The sequence below is a fragment of the Anopheles cruzii genome, chromosome 2, assembly GCF_943734635.1.
Source record: "Anopheles cruzii chromosome 2, idAnoCruzAS_RS32_06, whole genome shotgun sequence".
Lineage (NCBI taxonomy): Eukaryota > Metazoa > Arthropoda > Insecta > Diptera > Culicidae > Anopheles > Anopheles cruzii.
The window spans coordinates 27,168,190-27,188,041 of record NC_069144.1 but is presented as its reverse complement, the minus strand read 5'-3'; the positions used below and the strand labels follow the sequence as shown (position 1 = coordinate 27,188,041).

At 51.0% G+C, this 19,852-nt stretch overlaps 2 protein-coding genes across 2 annotated transcripts; both read left to right on the top strand.

Moving 5' to 3' along the window:
* The first annotated feature begins 715 nt into the window (after nucleotides 1-715).
* Nucleotides 716-2,778, top strand: LOC128278764 (larval/pupal cuticle protein H1C-like). Its single transcript, XM_053017493.1, has 2 exons — nucleotides 716-758; nucleotides 2,033-2,778. Exons 1-2 carry the CDS (start codon nucleotides 716-718, stop codon nucleotides 2,776-2,778), a joined length of 789 nt encoding a protein of 262 aa, XP_052873453.1.
* Nucleotides 2,779-11,829: 9,051 nt separating this feature from the next.
* On the top strand, nucleotides 11,830-19,754 carry LOC128277900 (uncharacterized). The gene is made up of 6 exons (XM_053016503.1): nucleotides 11,830-11,947; nucleotides 13,859-15,077; nucleotides 15,250-15,449; nucleotides 15,648-16,052; nucleotides 16,128-17,643; nucleotides 17,727-19,754. Exons 2-6 carry the CDS (start codon nucleotides 13,893-13,895, stop codon nucleotides 18,735-18,737), a joined length of 4,317 nt encoding a protein of 1,438 aa, XP_052872463.1. The 5' UTR covers nucleotides 11,830-11,947; nucleotides 13,859-13,892; the 3' UTR covers nucleotides 18,738-19,754.
* The last annotated feature ends 98 nt before the right edge of the window (nucleotides 19,755-19,852 follow it).

The following is a 19,852-nucleotide window of genomic DNA, read 5'->3' as shown; positions in this document are numbered from 1 at the left end:
ACGCGCACCCGAAAAAGAAGAACGTATATTATTTCAAGAAATTCAATATCATATTATTAAGGCGTATCAAATGCAGCCGTCTCATAAATAGACTCTAAGACACGGCCCTAAACCTAGCATTGAGGCACGCTTTGGTCATGTGAATAGTTTAGTGAAAACCAATAATTTGCTAATGATTCTCGACCTTTTAAGAAAAGTATATCATCGTTTAACACTTGCTCTAGATACTTAACTGTATCAAGTTGTAAATGAATCTTACAAACTTCTCTTTGATGCAAATTTGAGAACCGACGTCAAACGAACTAAGCTGCTCAAAACATTATATTCTGCTTGTTGCCGAATAGTTTTAACTAATTGGTCGCACTCCTCAGGTAGCCATCTTTGTAGCACATTGTAAGACAGGTCCCTTAGATTTTTTTTATTAATAAAACGGGCAGATTACAGCAACTTACAATTTTGGTACACTATCAGGGTTCGAACCGACGTCTTTCACATTTAAATGAATGAATGCCTTGCAGTCGGATGATCCACAAAGGATCCGTAGTAGCGGTTGTTAAATAGCGAACAAAAATGGCAACAATCTGAATATGTTTTAAACATAAATGCTTAATAACCACGCCAAATTGTGCGTTCCGCAAAAAATAACTGTCACTTTTAAAAGTCACCATCCATGAAGGTCCCAATTAATTCCCTGCTAGAGGCAACGAAAGAACGCATGCGGCCGGTAGCTGCCCAGAACAACCTAACACGCCCCGCACGTGAGTCTTAAGCTCAGCATCGGTAAATGTCAAGGTCAACGCACCACTGCCTTGGGGGCGATTGATTTCTTGAAGAAACGCCCGAAACGGCCAAAAGCCAACCGAACGAATGCCTTTCTCCACCAAAAATTGGTGGCACAGGGTGCAAATGGTCAATGGTTGGAAAAACGGTTAAATAATTTAGCAAAAGAGACAAAAGAAAAATAAAAGGAAGTCCCAAAAAACGATAGTTTATCATGATCGATATCGCGAAAACGACGTGACATTAACAGCAGCCAATTTAACCGTTGTTTGGGGAGACAATTTATTAACTTCCTTCCTTTTTGGGGGATGCTTTCCTATTGTTTTTATACCCCTCTCACACACGGTTGAAGGCGAACTGAGTAAAACGCCTTCCTTCTTTTCCTTGTACCAACACAGAGCCTTTTTTGTATCGTACTTCTACGTGTTTACTTTATGGCAACAATTATCACGTGCTTTTGTACCGCTCACTGGGCCGGGGCCGATTCAGCCTCAACTTGGGGAGAAAAAGGCAGAAACTGAAGCAAATAGCTTGCGAAATGTCAAATTTCTTCTGCTGTTGAATGTCCCGCGACACGGGTTACAAGCCAGCAGAACCGGGGCAGGATTATGGCGATTGTGTGTGTGAGCTGTAACCTTCCTTGAAACGGGTTCGGTTTGAGTGTTGTTTATTTTGCAGCCTGACACAGGTCAAGCGGCGGCCACAGCTTCTTGGGCCGACCCTTTGCGGCTGGCGGGCGAGTCCTCGGCGATTCCCGGGTCCTTCAGAACGGTGAGGCTGTATCGGTCTCGGTTCCTTCGTGTGATCGTAACCTGCATCCCCTACCGGCAGCAGCACTGACCGTGGTTACTTTCGTGCCCAGCAGTAATTGGGCGATGGACACGCTGAGTGTCTTACGGGCGACGTCTTACGGACTTATTTTTATTTCTTCGACCGATCGCCCCCCTCTCCACGGTTGGCTGCGTTTTGCGATGCAATCATGGCCGGACACACACCGGACTTGCACTTTTTCTTCGCGTCACGCCGCGCTTATCGTTTGGCCTCGCCGTCGCACCGTGTTCCTTGCGTTTCCCGATGCACCGGGGTCCGTATAAATATACGGTGCCGTGGTACGGAACCGTATCATTGATCAACCGGCGTCTCGAGTAGCAACACTTACTTCTCACCCAACGTCCACCATCAACTCCCCAGGCATAATGGCATTCAAGGTAAGAACGTTTGGGGAAGTTTGTCCGCCCGGCAATAACTGAAGGCAATCCATTTGGCGTTTCGTTTCAGTTCGTCATATTCCTGGCTTCGTTGGCCGTCGCCAGCGCCGGATACCTGGAGGCTGGCCATGCCGTCCAGTACGCCGCACCGGTGGCGCACTACTCGCCGGCATCCTCGGTGAGCTACAGCTCCCTGTCGCACGCCGCTCCCGTCGCCAAGCTGGCCTATGCTGCCCCGGTCACCAAGACCGTCGCATACGCCGCACCGCAGGTCTACGCCGCCCCTCAGGTCTATGCCGCCCCGGTGGCCAAGACCTACTACTCTGCCCCGGCTGTCGGTGCCACACACGAGAGCACTGTCCGCTCGCACGATGCCACCGTCTCGCACTACTCCAAGTCGGTTGACACTCCGTACTCGAGCGTCCACAAGTCGGACACGCGCATCACCAACGAACTGCCGAAGCTGGCCTACGCCCAGCCCCTCCTCACCAAGCAGGTCGCTTATGCTGCCCCGGCTGTCCACAGCTATGCCCATGCCGCTCCTGCCATCCACACCAGCTATGCTGCCCCGGCCATCCACACGACCTATGCTGCCCCGGCCGTCCACACCAGCTACGCCCATGCTGCCCCGGCCTACACCACCTATGCCCATGCTGCGCCGGCCGTCCATAGCTACGCTCATGCTGCTCCGGTTGTTGCCGCGCACGCCACCAAAACGCTGACCTACTCGCCGGCTGTCCAGGTTGCGCACGCCACCTACGAGGACGCCCATGCCCATTACGCCTGGTAAACGAAGGACGCGTTGCCCGGACACGTTGATACAATGATCCCATCCTGATCCTATTTATTGAATTGTTTGTTACGAACTGTTGGATTGTTTGGTACCCTCTGAGGCAACGCGGTCGTACCCCCGCCAGGGAGCCCGGTTGCGATTGCAAAATAAATCAACATCAAGATCAATCTGTTGTGTTGTTGCATTTATCGAATTCGCTGGGAAGTCCGGTTCATTTCGCTAACCGCTCAAATGTCGCGAGATTAAAGTTGCCATGCTGAATGTTAAAGTAAACTAAAACTCTTGTACAGTAAACTTACTTTGTAATAAAACTCTTCCATTGGATGTGACGAGTGAAATACGGTTTTGATGAAAACGAACCACCAAAGACGTGGAATTCAGGCTGACATTCGCCTAAAGTATGAACTTCAACCGAGCTATTCTTCAAAAGAACCACATTTATTAGTGTCCCATTGAGGTGCAAAGTTTCTTTACAAATAATGCAAGAAAATCGCAAAATGCTATACGTTTAAAATGTGTTTTTGAAATTTGAATTTGAATTTTGAATTGGACCACAAGTCTTGCTGCTACCGCCACCTGGTGGTCGGCACCTGAAGCATTCGTTCGATTTCAACGAAATTCGATTTCGAAAGAGAAATCGAAATCGAAATCAAGGTTTTGAATTGCCGTGCCAAATGAATTAGGCGCAGGGAATGAACTCTCTTTAATTGGGTGAACTCTCTGGAATGAACTCTCTTTAATTGGGTGAACTCTCTGGAATGAACTCTCTTTAATTGGGTGAACTCTCTGGAATGAACTCTCTCGAATTGGGTGAACCACCGATCGAATTGACAGCATTTAGCAACTCACAAAACTCACATATTTAACAAAAATTGGGTCTAATCAAACCTAATAATCTAATCAAATGAATGCGAAATTTAAAACACGTTTTCCGAACAAAATAAATCGTTTCTTTGAAATCGCACCGTTAAATCGCGCCAACACACACACACACACTATCGCCGCAGGGCGCACTTACCAACACAATCACGCGCCCCGTAAACACACCCACCCAGCAACAATAAAGCTTCGGCAACGCTTCGGGCGCACGAAAACAACACGTTCGCCGACACACGCTTCCGAGGAATCAGCGGCGAAAGGCGCGTCCCTCGCAACCCGAGAGAAACGGCGGCAATCACTTTCATTGTTTACGATGTGCAGCGTACGATAGAGTAAATCCCGTGCCAGTTGCAGTGCGAATTAATCAACCGCAAGGGGCGCCCACTGAAGGCGCGCGATGGGAAGCCAGTAACTTGGTTGTTAGGGCGCGATTCCGGGCGCGTTGGTGTGTGCGTCGAGAAGCCTCACGGAAGTCGTGGCGCCATGATCCGCCGTGAGTAGCATCGGCGGCCAGGATCCTTCGCGGCGGCGGCGACGGTGGAAGGGTTGCTGGTGGTGGCTGCGAAATAAGTGCAATCATTTACATGTGCTTCGCTTCACTGCACACACGTGTGTGTGCGTGTATGTGTCCGTGCGTGCCGATGTTTCGTCCCCTTTGGTAACTGTTTTAGGGGCCCATCCTGAGGGGTCCCCCTTGTAGCCTCAATGTTTTGTGTAGTTCAAAGTGTTTTAGTTTGTGTATAGTTCAATAAAGAAAGTCCTTTTCGGTGTGTGTCTCGATGTGCTTTTTAATCTGTGTGTCTGTGTGTGTGTTTTTTAAATGTCGATGTCGAGTAGTATAATGTTTCGAAAAGTATAGTAAAAGCGAAAACACACCTTTAGTCAATTGGCTCGAGCTCCAATGGTGCCGGATCAACAATAACGCTACAACAACGCTGCCCATGGTTTGCGCATTTATGCGTAGAAGGAGATTTCCGCCCTCCGATTAAACGACTGCCCAAGGTAAGCTGCTAACCGTGAACCTTCTAACCGATTTCTGAAGATGCATATGCATTGTGCATCCGTGTCCGTCAACCTCTCTCGTTCTCTCTCTGTCTCTCGCTCTGCCTGGTGCTGCATCGTGCAAGAGTAAGTCAACGCGGGACTAAGAAACGCAGCAGGAGGGAACCCCCATCAGCGGCAGAGCATCAGGCACCAACACAACCCTACGACCACGGCTTCGGCCGCGCAAACAAAGAAAGAAGCAACATTCTTACACGCGAGTCACTTTGCGGCGTCCCTGTGTGTTGCGATAATTTAAATGATTTAACTGCGGCTGCTACCGTATTCTTCACACATGTTTCAAGTGGTGCCTCCTGCCGTTTGCATGGGCCCGGTCATGCTTTTTGGGAGTAGCATCTGTGGCATAGCTCATCAACAACATGACTTACAGGTTCCGATGATGCCACTTGAGAAGCAACAGCGCGAAACAGAGGGACAGAGAGCGCTTGTCTTATGTTTTTATTTTGTCGCCTCCTAATCGCCTTCGCCTTGGATGCGTGTGTGTGTGTTTGCGGCGTCTTAATGGCGCTGCTGATTCTCGCCCCGCCAATCAGGATTTCATAACACGGTCGGTCTTTGGTGGGACTGTGGTCCAAAGTGTGGCCCACTAGGCGTGTGTTGCAAAACATTCTATTTTTAGCATGAGCAATAAATTCCTGATAGACACTTGTTGGAGTTAATGGAAAATAGCAACGACCACAATATGCGGCGTCGCGACTAATTGAAGTTTTTGACCACCACAACACAAGTGCTGGCCCATTGTGAAAGTGGAGTACGCGATAGTGGCGTGGATAAAGAACCTCGCCTCGCTGTACAGCTGCGCACTGGAAAGGCGTTGCCCATGACAACGTCGTGGACACACGACGACCACCACGCCACAGGTACTATGCGCGTGATGTAAACAGCAGGTGCGTGTGAGTGTGTGTGTGAGGGCGCACGAGTCCGCGCGCGTCCTGTAAACCGCCATTCAACACGCGGCGGCCGCAACACGTTTTTCCGACCCTTTTCGGGCGCAGGATCGGCAGGCAGGTTCTTCGCGTAGCTTCGGGTTTCGGACCGAAACGTACACACACCTACCCAGCGCTACCTACCTACGAGGACGACGAGACACTGCTCTGTATAACCTTGACTTGTCGATGGCTTCCTTCATTCGGTTCCCTAATGGCCCATTTGTGTCCGTGAACGCGAATAACCTGCTCTCGAATAACCTCTTTCTCTGTCTCTCGGAAGACGAAGGACTTTTTGGGTTCTACCTTTTTTCTTCGCTTCACTTTTTCTGGCCTCTCTTTCTCCACTTTGTTTCACCATTTCGCAAAACAAGACGGTGCAGGTTGACATTCCTTGACCGACCCGGAAGGACACCAGCAGAGCTGGGTGTGTGTACGCACAAAGGATCTTTCTGTGGCAGGACCTTTCGGGGTCCAAACTTTGAACTGCCTTCACCGAGCTGTTGCACCAAGCACCACTTCTCGAGCGAGCAAGCGAACAGCACGACCTCTTTGTGGACTATCAGGACCGACCTTGCACCAAACCGTTCCGTACCCGATTATGACCCCCGCCGAAGCAGGGTCGAGGAAGAAGCGACCAAGGCCAGCGGCGGCGGCGGGGGTGCAATTTTCCGGAACCATGCTGCGTGCTGCGATTCTAGTTTAACCGATGCCCTCCATATAGCCCTCCGCTCCGAGTGGTGGCGGCGGTGACCTAGGCGAGGACAACGTGTGTTACTGGAGCTTCATGCGGAACGCGTTACCAGGGCTGGTGGTGTGTGCCGGCAGAGTGCGTTAAATCGGGTGCAGTAATGCATTTTTTACAAGTCACTAACTACGCCACGGCTCGTAAATAGCGGCCCATCAGGGTCCGCCTCTGTTGGTTGGCCTTTTGAATCGGAGAAAACCAACAAAGGAAGTGTTTTATGCTTCTCCCTTGCAAGCTGCCATTCCATAAATCACAACCGAACCAATCAACTGTCAACGGTTTATTATGCATGTTTTATGTCACTTTGTGATTAGTTTATGGCTCTCTTCCGCTGAGTGGTGGTTCTAATGAGACTGGAACAGTCGCGCTGTGCCGTCGGCGTATACCCTGACATTCTTGGCATTGCTGTTCCTTCGGGATTAAGAGATTTTGTCTTTCTTGATCGAGTAGAACGAATTTCAGAGCAACTTGCCCTTGATTTTGTATTCCTAAGTTGTGTTTAATTTGATTTTCATTTTCAGCAATTTAATTTCGAAAGACACATTTGTCTATTTACGATATGATTCGAAAGGGACAGGGGCAAAAATTGTATCAATAAATGGAAAACAAATTGAAACAACAACAAAAACAACAAACAAATTGTGTTATTAGATGCACTCTGCAGCATTCCGAATCTTGTCATTTGAGCGAAAGATGGACGATGCAGACGCAATTCATGTATTGCTCGACGGCCCTAAAATATTATGTTGGGGAAAAAGGTGTCAATCACTTGGTGCAAGGACTATACGATGGATGCATTGAAACTTCCCAACCAAGCTCCCCGACTTTCTGGCGAGTCACTAAAGACGTGCGTAACATTTCGTTGTCCTGATGGAACAAAACTTTTCTTCTGTTGACCGATTCTGGTCGTTTCTCGTCAATTGCTAGTGACGTTAGAGATCTTAATTTAGTGTTTAGCCACACGGCAGCAGCTCATAGTAAACAATTCCTTTCAAGTCTCACCCGTAGTCTCACTCAGTAGTACCTTCCTGGCCGTGAATCCTGGTTTGACCACCGGGTAAGATGCTTACCAAGCTTAGACTACGATTAATTTCTAGCTGTTAGAGTATCGGCACCACAAACACCATGCACAATTTCGCCGGCCTAGCTTCGATTTTCGCGTTTTTTCAAAGAAAAACTGTAAAATATACCCAATTTTCTTTTTGGTGACTTCCATTGTCAACACCCTGTAACTCACAAACGAATGATACAAACAATAAACAGTGAAAGCATTTGTTGAAAAAACACGAAATATCGATCATAATCATTAAAATCAAAATCATAATCATAATCGTGTTTTAAATCATAAACGTGTTTTGCAGAAAAAAAATATCCTTAAACCCCTACGACACCGTGAATCGATTGCATCAACAACAAATTGCGTACAGATTGCTTACTTATTTAGATGCATCGTATTTGAATGCATAATAAATGTGTTTGCTCTCGCGGGCGCATATTGACGGAGCAAACAAATGCACCACTCACAGCTCACGCGAACCACACCCGCCGATATGGGCTTCTCGCGGTCATTGACTTGACTGACTAAATGCCCAACTCATGCTGTCGCGATCATCACCACCGGTCGGTTCACCCACCGGAACCAGAATCGAAAGCAACACCTCCCAAAAAAAACAGTGAAGCCCCAAATTATGACCGACCTACCCCAACCGTGATGGCAGACCGGGGTTTGGGGTCGAAAGTGGGTGACGAAACGGAGCCACCCAAGCGTAATGGCGTTGACCTTCGCATAGGAAGCGCAGACGAATCGTCCTCAACCCGCGCACGACGACGACGCACACACGCGGCGTAATCCATTGTTCCGGGTCGCGCCATCGTGCGAAATGCAAAACCCAGCTTAAGATCAAACAAAGAGACAGAGAGAGAGAGAGCGAAAGGGAGAGAGACAGTGACTGGATGTCGGGCGAACAAAATATGCGGGGATGATCGATGTGTGTTACTGACCCGGGACAACATACCGTGCCCGGTCAACGTCACACACCACAATGGAAATCCATCCCGCCACCCGAAAAAGCTTCCAACCGCCCAAAAAAAAAACGAAACACGAGTAACCCGCCGACGACGTAACTCCGTAGCGTGGGTGAACAACCGGCCCCATTAACGAACCGGACCGGGACGGAGCTTTTCCTGGCTTGCGCACTGGGCCGATGCTGGCGGGCGGAAAAGCGTGTGAGTGTTGTTTTTGTGTGTGCATCCAATTCTCTCACCCCGGGTGGGGTGGTCCGGCGGGTTGAGCCGGGGTTTTCCGAAGATGCATTTTTTTGTACTTTCCACCGATTTTCCCACCACCCGGTCTAGGTGGCCGCCACTGACCGGATGTGTCACGCTAACCTCCCGAACACAGGGCGGTGGTGTGGTTGACTGATGGTATTCGTAGCCTTTCTTTGTCTGGCACGCACTAGGATCGGGTGGAATTCCTGTCCCGGTGTGTGTGGCTCGCCTGACAAATCAGTGGCCGTAAGTGGCCGTCTGGCGTGCTTCGTGCGGACCTGAAACATCATCAACAAGCGAAGAGCTGGAGCGACTCTTACACTTCTGGTCACAATGAGCGCGGATTTTTGTGTTGTACCAATAGGTGGCCATTATTCCGTAGTCCGTGGTTATTGCGACACCCTCGCTTTACGATGATAACACGCCACTTACAGCGCATGAGAAAGAACAGCTGATCGATAAGATATGCGTTATCGATCGATAAGATATCGATACCCCAACCGGGATGTCGTGCGGTAGTGTGTTGTTCCGAAACTTTATCAGCTCCAAGTCGAAAGTTCCGTTCCGTTGTTCCGTAAGCGACTTGTCCGAAATTCGACAGCTGCGCCGCTTCTCACACGCCCAGAAGTGTAACTACCGCCCAGACCCAGACCCCGGGACAAAAACTACCACGGGGGGGGGGGGGGGAGGACGTTGTGGTGGGTTTTTTTTCGGTCCGCCCTGTTCCGCGCAAGACGGTTGTCCTTGGCAGTGGGAAAAATCTGTGTCACCAGAGTTCATTCGCCGCGCGTTGCGCGCTCGTAGAGAAGTAAATCCGCGTTTTTGCTCAAGGATCCGATTCCGGTTCATCCAGATCCTGGGCTGGTTTGTGGGTTGTTCGGCAACGGTCGGAGTTTCTTGAACTCTCTCTGGCTCGAACAGGGGATTTTGCCTTTTTGCGAAACATCGCTGACAAAGGCGCGTTTTGGGGGGGTGGGCCGAGATATCGGTTCGTCGTCGTTCCGTGAGCGGGTTTGATTCTTATTATGTTTCGTGCGTGTGTGTGTGAGAAAGGGAGAGAACGAGTCGGACCAGTTGAGCGTCGAACCTGTTGAAGTCGAAGGAACAACGGACACACACAAGACACACAGTTCATCGGCGGAGTGCGTCGTCAGGCGAAGTTCGCGCATGTCGCGGGGAGCAACTCTTGCGTTCCGCGAGCCACGAGAGATCTAGAGAGAGAGACCGCTCGACAGTGGGAGAGCGAGAGACCCAATGTCGGGGGGGCTTAAACCAGTTTTGTGGCGAGACTTAACCTATCAAAGCTCAAGACGTCGTCATGGCGCGGGCCTGCGGGCTCTCTCTCTCTCTCGCTTGCCGCATTGGTGGACCTCTCGACAAACACAGTTCAGTTTCAAACGTCGTTCGTGGTGGATGCGTCAACAGCATCGGTGGCACGATTATAGCATTTAAAGGCTCCGTTCCTCTAGTGTTCCGGTTCCGTCTTTTTTCCGTGACGATTGTGCAATGATAAAAGTAATTAAAACTGTTAAGAAGACAATCGATTGGTGAACGAAGGCTAAGAAGTCCAAGAACTCTAGGACACAGCTTTGTGTGGCGAAGATCATCGGACGAGCCGCGGGTGTGTGTGTATGTGTGCAGTGCACGAAGCATTAGAGGGGGCCAATCCGCGGGTCCGCGGTACGGGACTGATAGACCTCTCGACGGCAGAGGAACGCGTGAAGGATCGCGTGCGTGCTGCGCGCTGTGTTGGGTGATCGGAGCCGGGTTTTGAGTTGCGCTTGAGTGTGGAGCCGTATTCCGTTTTTTCGCTCTCTACCTCTTGTGTCACTTTGCCATTTTGTACAAATATAGCAGAGCAACAGCAACGGCAGCAGCAGCGGCCGCAACATAACGACTGCATTTTTGCAGCTGCACATTCTGCTGCAGCGCCGGCAGCGGACGGAGTGACAATCTTTAATTTCCCCCCTTAAAAGGGATGTGTCTTGCGGCTGTGGCGATCGAGCACAAACGTCTCTTTATCCGCGACGGCGGCGGCGGCAGCGCGTGTTATTCCGTTTCGGTAGCGTCGGCGACACTGGGAATTGCTGTTTAAGGGGAGTGCCAGTCTGTGTCATGACTGCGGTGACCTAGTGGCCCGGACAGTGCAACATATCGGTGTTTTAATTCTACCGGCCAAAGGCGGCCGCCAGCCAAATCCATTCAACCGCGGCGCGCGGCCGTGTCCAGCGTGTCCTGCAAGCGGTAAGCGAGGAATTCGGTCACGTTGAGAGTGTACACACACGGTTCCATAACTTCCATATTCGGTCCATAGCGATCGGTGCGCTCTGAAGGTTGTTCTACCCATTTCACGGACATCCTCCTCCCGAGCCGAGGTGGGTCTCTCGTGATCGTCTCGCATCTTGGGGTCAATAAACCGCGAACTTTTCGCGCTCGCGGTCTTACGCATCATTGGTCTCCCGACGAAATTCTCCCCCCCCGAAGGAATGCGTACGTGAGCGTAAGAAGGTGCTAATAATGCTGTGACGATCGGTGGTGGGGCTGATCGCCGCCAGACAAAACATGCAAATCAGGTGTATCCAAGAGAGTGGCAGAGAGAGAGAGACAGCGTGGTGTTCCTGTTCCGTGTGGTGTCCGCGGAACAGTTTAAAAACATAAAATGGTGGCTCCTCCGGTCGTGGTGGTGTGATTCCTGATGATGATGGGATCAGCTATTTTTATCACCCTGGCCACCTTCGGTTTTGCGATCGCCATTAATATGTCGAAGCAACATATTGGGTTGTGAGGAAGAAGCAAGATAAACGGACAAACGCATCGTTCGTTGCCACGTTCGCGTTATCGCGCCGCTTGTGGTTTGGTTCTTTAAATCAACGACATGTCGATCAGATAAGCGCAACGCGCTCTCATACGCAACACGCGCGCAACAGCTGCTTGGGGGGAGCACAGTTTTGAAGGATAAACGTTGGTCTGTGTGTGCGGTCTTGCTTCACTGCAACATGGAATTGAAGGCGTTTTTTTTTCTAGTACCCGTCTTAAAATAGCCTGTTGATATGTTTGCCCCGCTGTTGACGAACCGCGGTTCCTCTGTCTGTGGGATCCTCGAGGAACGCGTTCCACCGATCGCCAGCTAGCTGTCTGGTGTGTCTAGTGGAACGGAATGAATAAAATAAACCCGAAATGAAATCACGTCACGTCAGTGTGTCCCAAAATGGACAGAAAAATGATTACCTTCGACAGGAAACGCCATCTGGTACGGGATGCATCGCCGGGATCTTGTTTGATGGTAATTAACCGCCACCAACAAAAAAAATGACTGGGTGTCGTGAATGCGCTGAATGTGACCTCCAATCGCCAACGATCGAATCGCCATCTTGTGCATTCCACGATCCACGACTGTCTGCATACATTATGCTGCAACGAATCGTTGAAAAGCGGCATGAGTCATGCCATTGTCCGCGGGCTCTCCCCCGGCCAGTGGCTAGCTACCGTCAGTGCAATACGATCGATGTTTATTACACTCTCCAAGCTATGCGCTGTCCGTTTAAGCCGCAGATGCAAACAAAGCACACCTTCTTCTTCCGACTAAGTTGAGTGGGAAGTGTGTTCCTGTACTCTCGATTGTTTGCTCCAGTGCGTGCTTTTGAAGTACGTGGCGTGCATCGAGGCAGGCAGGCAGAGGCACGAGTGGCTCTTCGGCAGCGGCATAAATCTATCAGCATTTTCTGTATGCTCTGTGACGAACGCGAGCCCCTCGTAAAACGGAGAACACACTTCGCGCTGACCGAACCGCGGCGAACTGCAGCACACACTTGCCTTTATCGCTTTCCGCTGCGCCCGATCATCCAAAGACACCATCTCACACTCCAAATGGCCGCCAAACCTGTTTCGCATGGCATGATGGGCCCTTCGGATCCGGAGCGGCCCGGTGTCCGGTAGTGACGACCATTTGTCGGTGCCCCCTTTTACATAGAGCCAGGTCGTACGTGTCTTTTGATAATTTTATAGCTTCGCTTCTTTTTACCATTTACCACCTCTTTTCTACTTCTGAGCTGAGTGAGCCCACCGCGCATTGTGCATCTGATGGCGCTGTGTGATGGTGGGGTGACTAATGGTGAGATTTTAATCGTAGAGAATTCGCATTCGAGGAGGTTCGCGGCGCAGGTGAGCTGATAAGGCGCGGCTCCGACAGTATGAGGACCCATATCAACTTTGCTAGTGACGCTCGCTTGGAAATTAATCGATGAATCTAATTGCATCAGATTCACATATTACCAGGTCCAAAAGTCGAAAATGATCGATTGTGTAAAAAGATGTCTCTAGCTGTCAATTTGGTTCTCCTAATTATGCTTTTTTGTCAACATTAGCTTGTTTTGATATCTGACAAAGGATTTCATCTTAAAACGAAAGATCTTTTAAACGGCAACTTACGTTTAGGGGTGTTTGGACATGCCCACTTTTGTGTCTGAAAAGTTCGAAATGCGGACATCTTTGGTTCTGCTACCTGGTGAAGGAAACTGCTACAGAATCGCATCAAATGCTTGTCGAAGCTTACGACGATCATGTTCTTGGAAGATCGCAGCGCTTGGGATGGTTTAATTCGCGGATCAGTTAAATTTGTGTCAATACGCCATATCCCTGCGGTTGAAGGTTCTGAGAAAGATCCAGAAGATTGGAAAATGGGTAAGGTAATAAAGTAAGGTAATTTTGCTCTACGACAATTCGCCTGGAAACAAAGCAAAACTGCTTCAAGATTCAATCAAAGCAGTTGGCTGGGAGCTGCTACCCTTTCGGCTGTATTAACCAGACTTGGCCCCTTCCGATTATCATTTATTTTCATCGATGGGACACGCATTGGCTGAACAGCATTTCGATTCTTAGGAGGAAGTCTTAAATTTGATGACTAATAGGTTTGCTTCAAGAAACGAAGAATTCTCTAGGCATCCACAAATTACCAGAGAGATGGAAGAAATGTTCAGCTAGCGATCGCACATACCTTGAATAAAATAGAGTTTATAATTTCAATGCCATAAACAAGTGGTTTCTTTGAAACGAATCTCATTTTCCGATTTTAGACCTGGTATATTGGATTGATCAATTTATTTGAATTAAATACATCATTTTGGGTGGGCGGAAACGATCAACAATAAAAATGTCCTTAACGTGTGTCTTTGTTGTCTCTCCCTTTTTTCGGTAGCACACTGCCAACCGGTAACGAGCTTTAAATCACGATGAATGATCTCCTGTGCCTACAAACGCTGCGCTCGCAGCTGGCCGATCTCGACTTTTACGACGTGGAGCAGGAGATGATGGACCACCGCGTGCTCACTGCCAAAGAGTGCGAGGACATCCGGCACGAACAGAGTGACAACTTCCGGCTAGACCTGATGTTCATTCTGCTCGAATACAAACAGACGCACGATCCGCAGATTGTGGCGCGGTTCATGGACGCGCTGCGCCGGTACTACGACTGGATCGTGGAGCTGTGGGAGAAGACGCGCAACAAGGACAACCTGGAGTACAAGCGGTACCTCTCGTACCGGAACGAAACGTCCATCCCGTCGCACGACTCGATCAGTGTGTACCGTAAGGATCAACGGTGGATCATACACAAACACCTGATGTCGCTGCGGCACGGTGCGTCCGAGCAGCGCTACCTTTTCATCATCGGCAAAATCGGCACGGGCAAGCAGTCGCTGGTGTGCCAGGCGTGCGAGGACTACACGATCGTGAAGCAGATGAACTACAGCATCTTTTACCTCGACCTGGCGTACTGCAACACGCAGGAAGCGGTGCTGGAGATGCTGGAGAAGCTGTCGGTACAGTTCGGGGACGCGGACAAGCAGGACGACCGGGGCATCAACTACAGCTACCCGTCGAACATGATCGACTACTGGAAGCGCACGTTCGTGCGGAAGTTCGACAAGAAGTTCGCCGAGGGCCTGCTGGTGTTGGCGCACGTGCGCGATCCGAAGCTGATCCGGGACTTTGATTTCAAGTGCAAAACGGTCGTCATCTCGAGCAACAACGACGTGGTGCAGACGGTCAGCGAAACGGAGCGGTTCGTCGTCGAGCTACCGAAGGGCTTCACCGAGACGGAAAGTCTGGAGCTGTTCGCTCGGGTGCTGAAGAAGAAGAAAGCAATGCTGCCGGACGAGGCGCACATCATCCACCGCGACTGCCAGGGCAACCCGTTTCTGGTCAACCTGATCGCACTGCGCATGAGCGAGGAGAGCCGGTGCGAGGTACCGATCAACTGGGAGCAGCACGTCGAGAACGTCAAGTTCTTCAAGTACGAAAAGTCGAAGAAGATCGCCAGCACGATCGCCAGCACGCTCAGCCAGTTCAGCGAGGAGGAACAGCAGTGCTTCCGGGATCTGGTCATCTTCCGGGACAATGTTCCGCTGTCGTTGCGTGTAATGTTTACTTCTATTCCGCTTGGCACCCTCCTTTGGTACTAACACTGTCGGTCGAATCGCTAGTCCCACCAACTAACAACGAACAACTCCTGTCGAATTCTCGTCCCGTCTTGTCACTACTCACACAACCACACACACTGACGCACGCCGTGTACTTTTGTTTTATCAGGTGCTGGAGATGTACTGGCAGAAGGACAAGGAAACCACCGAGAGTATCGTGTCGAAGCTGGAGCGCCGCGGACTGCTGGAGAAGCGCGTCTGTAAGAATAAGTTGTTTTATATGATGCAATACATTTGTTATAACGAGATCAAACATCCACCGAACGCGGGCATATTAAACCTTCATCGCCGTCTGCTAGAGAGCTATAGGTATGCACGCTTGTTCCTAATCCGAACACACACACACACACACACACACCCCGATACATCCGGTACACTGTTTGCAAAAATTCAGTGAGAATCCACCTCTGACTAATACACCTGGAAGATTAACATCCGTCAGCCATGCGGTCTGTGTCTTGGTCATTCTTCAACGCCGATTTTTGTTTAATCCCTTCCCTTCCTAAGCATTCGCGAAAAGTTGGCCCATCGTCGAGAGCTGGAGTTGATAAACGAGTTTCCGAACGATGACTACTTCCACTTCTACATCGGGTACCACATCGATGAGGCGCGGGAGTACGATCTGTTCGAGCAGCTGTACCAGGACTTCGGGTTCCTGGAGCAGAAGCTGCGCATTGCCGGGCTGGCCAATACGGTAGGCGATCTGCGCAAGTATCAGGATCACATTTTCCCTCAGCTGGAAGACAAGGACTCGCTGATTGACACGTTGATCGATTTCCTGACGGGGGGCGAGTGTCTGCTGTCAGACGACGCACGGTTGTTGCAGCGGGCGCTCAACTTCCCCGGCGAAATCGCACTGATGGCCGAGCGGCAGGTGGAGAAGTTCCGAAACCGCGTCTGGTTCCGTGATGTGTAAGTGTTGAAAGCTGGTCCGGATGATCTGTAGTTAATCTGATCGGTATTTCACGCTCTCTTGTCCCCCCACAGGGCTCACTGTTTGCAGACGTCGGTGGTGAAGCTGTGCAACCGTCCGTTGAAGGTGCGGTTCCTGGACTCGGAGCACGTCTTTGTGTCGCTGGCCAACAACGATATTCAGCTGGTCAACCTGTCCGTGTTCTACAACATACCACCGGTGACGTTTAAGGACTGCGACGGTGATCAGATCGTCGACATACAGAAGATCAACCACTTTTTGGTAGCTCTGAACAGGCGAGGAACGATCAAGGTGTGGTCGACCAAGAACGTGCCCGACAGTCCGGATTATCGCCAGCCGAACGGGATTTCGCGCGAAGCCGAAATGACGCTCAAGGCGGCGAGCGGATTTAGCAGCTTCTGCGTGCTGCGGCAGGACAACCACACGGAACTGATCGCGATCAGCGAGGACGGTGTGCTGTGTGTGTACAAGGTGTACACGTCAGTGTTTCGCACGGACAAGGCCGACATCAAGTATCCGACCCAGATCCGGAGTGCCTACTGCTTGCTGCCGCTGAAGGAGACCAGCGGCCGGGCGAGTGGAGCCGTGCGCCGTTGCCTGTTTCTCGCGATCGATAACGGTGTACCAGTGGGTCTTATCTTCAACATGATGTCCACCAGCGTGGAGGCGAAGTTTGAAGAACCGCGGGTCCTCACCGTCCATCAGCTCGGCGATCAGCTGCTGTTCGTGAATACGCACCAGATCCGGTTGCGCTCGATGAAACCGTCGATCATGGCACCGATCGTGGTGTACGATAACCACAACGGGGACAACACGTGCAGCGTCCTGACGGAGGATTTGCGCTACGTGGTGCTTGGGACGGAGCGTGGCGTCTCCATCATCGACATTGGCCAGCAGACGGAGATCCGTCGTATGAACATTAGCCACTCGATCATCGATCTCGACGTGCTGCTGATGGACCCGAGCATGCTGCACGTGCTGCTCGTGTCAACGGCAAAGGACGGTGGCAACGCGATGAACCTTTACAGCATATCGCTGGCGTCGGGCAATCAAGTCGTGAGCAGTCAGTACCAGCTCGAGGGTACCACCGTGTTTCACGCCAACCTCGACGATGGCGCTGGCGAAGCGTCAGTCCTGCTAAACACGATCGATCGCCACTGTACCCTGCAGCAAATGCAATTGGCCGACACAGATGCCGAGGTGGGTAGTGGACACGAGCTTTCGTTCCAGAACGAGAAAGTCAACGCACCGGTCACGCAGCTACTCAAGGCCCAGTCTGCGTACTACTTGGGGCTGGAAAATGGCAAGCTTTTAAGGCTGTCCTCGTGGCGCAGTGACTCGGAGGTGGAAGAATTGGCCGCTCTCGAGACGCAGGTGGAGTATCTCGAGTGCTTTCGGTGCGTGTCGGAGCTGGGGACGGTGTCGGAGGTTGTGGTTGTGAGTGGAAAGTCCTGCTGCCTGGTGTTTGTTGATGAGCGCGTGCAGCTTGAGCTTACCGATACGATACGGCACTGCTACCTGCTGTACGACCGGTTCCTACTGCTGATCGGTGATCGCTGCTCCATTCAGGTTAGAGTTAGAGCCACTGTTCCCTGCCCATGAAAGCATGACTAATGCATCCTTTTTCCTTTTCGTTTCCCGTTTCAAAACAGATTTATGACATGGAAATGCAGAAACTAGAGTTAGTACAAAAGGAGATCGAACGATCGTACGGGGCTTCCTCGTACCATCAGTCAGTCCGCTCGTCCGCCCTCATCCTCTGCACGTCGGACGGTATCGTGTACCACCTGGGGCTTCCGCAGGCGGCCATTGAAACGTCCGATCTGGCACCGTTCGACGAGCTGCTGACCATCAAACCGAGCGCCGGTCGGCGCAACAACGAGGTGATCTGCAGCTGTACCGTATCGTCGGATGCGGAGTTCCTTGCCATCGGTTGCCACGATGGGCGCATTGTGCTACACCTGTTGGAGTTGAACCGGCAGCTGGCTGTCCTGGAGTCGCACACCTTCCCGGTGACCGCGCTGTACTTTAGCAACTGGGCCGAACCCGGTGCCCCGCACATACTGGCCAGCGTTGGGGAGCAGATCGTGTTCTGGAGCGTCGACTACGTGTACAACAATCAGCCCCGCAAGAGCACCTCGTCGGCGCGGCTTTCGGGGCGTTTTTCGGCCCGCAAAGTCCTCCCAAACACCAGCGGCGGTAGTGATTGCATGTCACCGAGTGCCATCGACATTAGCCGTCGCTCGACCGGTAGCAACCATTCCGGATATTCGACGCCCCTCTACGGCAGTCCGGGGCAGCAGCGCTTCATCTTCGGCGATCGCTTCGAGGAGTCGGCCCCTTGGTGCGACAAGCGTGGCTCCTCCGACAAACCGCACCTGCTATCGTGCATCAAGCTGGTAGGGCGCTCGAGGCGCCTGATAGTGAACCGGGACTTTAGCAAATTCCTGACGATGGACGATGAAGGCTACGTCCACTATTTGCGCTTCTATCGAGCACATTCCTCTCTGGCCCGGCAGCTGATGCCGCCGCCGACGGCAACGCCTCCTCCGCCGTTGGTCACCGTGGCCACGAGTCCACCGGGGTTGGGCTACAATCGGTGGAGTGGAATAAGTAGTAGCACCGCTGGCTGTACCACTAGCACCAACGGTGCCCACGCATGATGGTTAGTCGCAAGCGAACGTACGTTGCGGATCACCGTCTTCTACCTGCTACTGTACGTCTTCTACAACAACCTGCTGTAGGGTCGCAGGACGGACGAGTGGCCACTATTATACCAACTATAGCAGCGATCGACTAGGAAAGCGATGATCCTCGGTGGTCCCCCTACGAACCGGATTCGTTCGCTTGCGAGAGTTTTCAGTCCGTGCGTTAGCGGCGGCATCCAAAAAAGATTTCCTGCAACATTTCCCAACCAAAACGGAGTGTGGACGTTAGACACACCCTACAAATGGTTAATTTCTTATTAGTTCATGTTCTTCGGTAGTCGATAAGATTGTTCGCGACGAATCCAGCGCGATTGTAGATAAAATCGGCAACACGAGAAACGATGTGTGATAAGGAGTGGTAACTCAATTTTATACACTTTATAGAAGTTGAACCGCAAAGTGCTCTCTTACCCATACGGGCACAACCACTATATTTTAGGCCACGCGGACTCGAATCGCGGGGACTCTTTGCTGCGCGGAGTCGAGTCGGGTCACCAAAAACGCCATTAGTAGACAGTAGTAGTGAATCATTGGCAATCAATCGTGAAACACGCCGGACCAGTGGACCCGGCAACCAGGTGCTGCCGTCGGCTGGTGCTGGATAGATAAGTGTTCTTTTCTCTTCATAGCGCAACGCTGCGGCACGTTTTCTAAGAGGTTTCTTAATGCATTTTATCGTACAAACGCGAGCGCAACGAACAGAGAAGATTGCACAGAGATTTATTGTAGTCTAATTTTGCTCAAGTAGTATCGCTTGTAGTGACCGGAATAGAGCTGTGCTTCTTACGTACGTTTAGATGTCTTTTTAACGATTCATATTTAATGGTGCTCCCCGCGAATGCTGCCGACCGTTTGTGGCGGCATTTGCTGTGGTTTCATCGATAGTCCCCAAAAACACGCGACATTCCATCGTTGTAAATATTATGCTCCGTTTTTGTGACATCATAGCGAAGAAGCGGGTCCCTTCCATGCCCGCCCATTTCTTAAGCAAATTGTGCGAATAAAAAGACTTCAGTTTTATACAATTTTGTGCAGTCTATTATTTTATTGTTACTCTATAAAGTGATCGT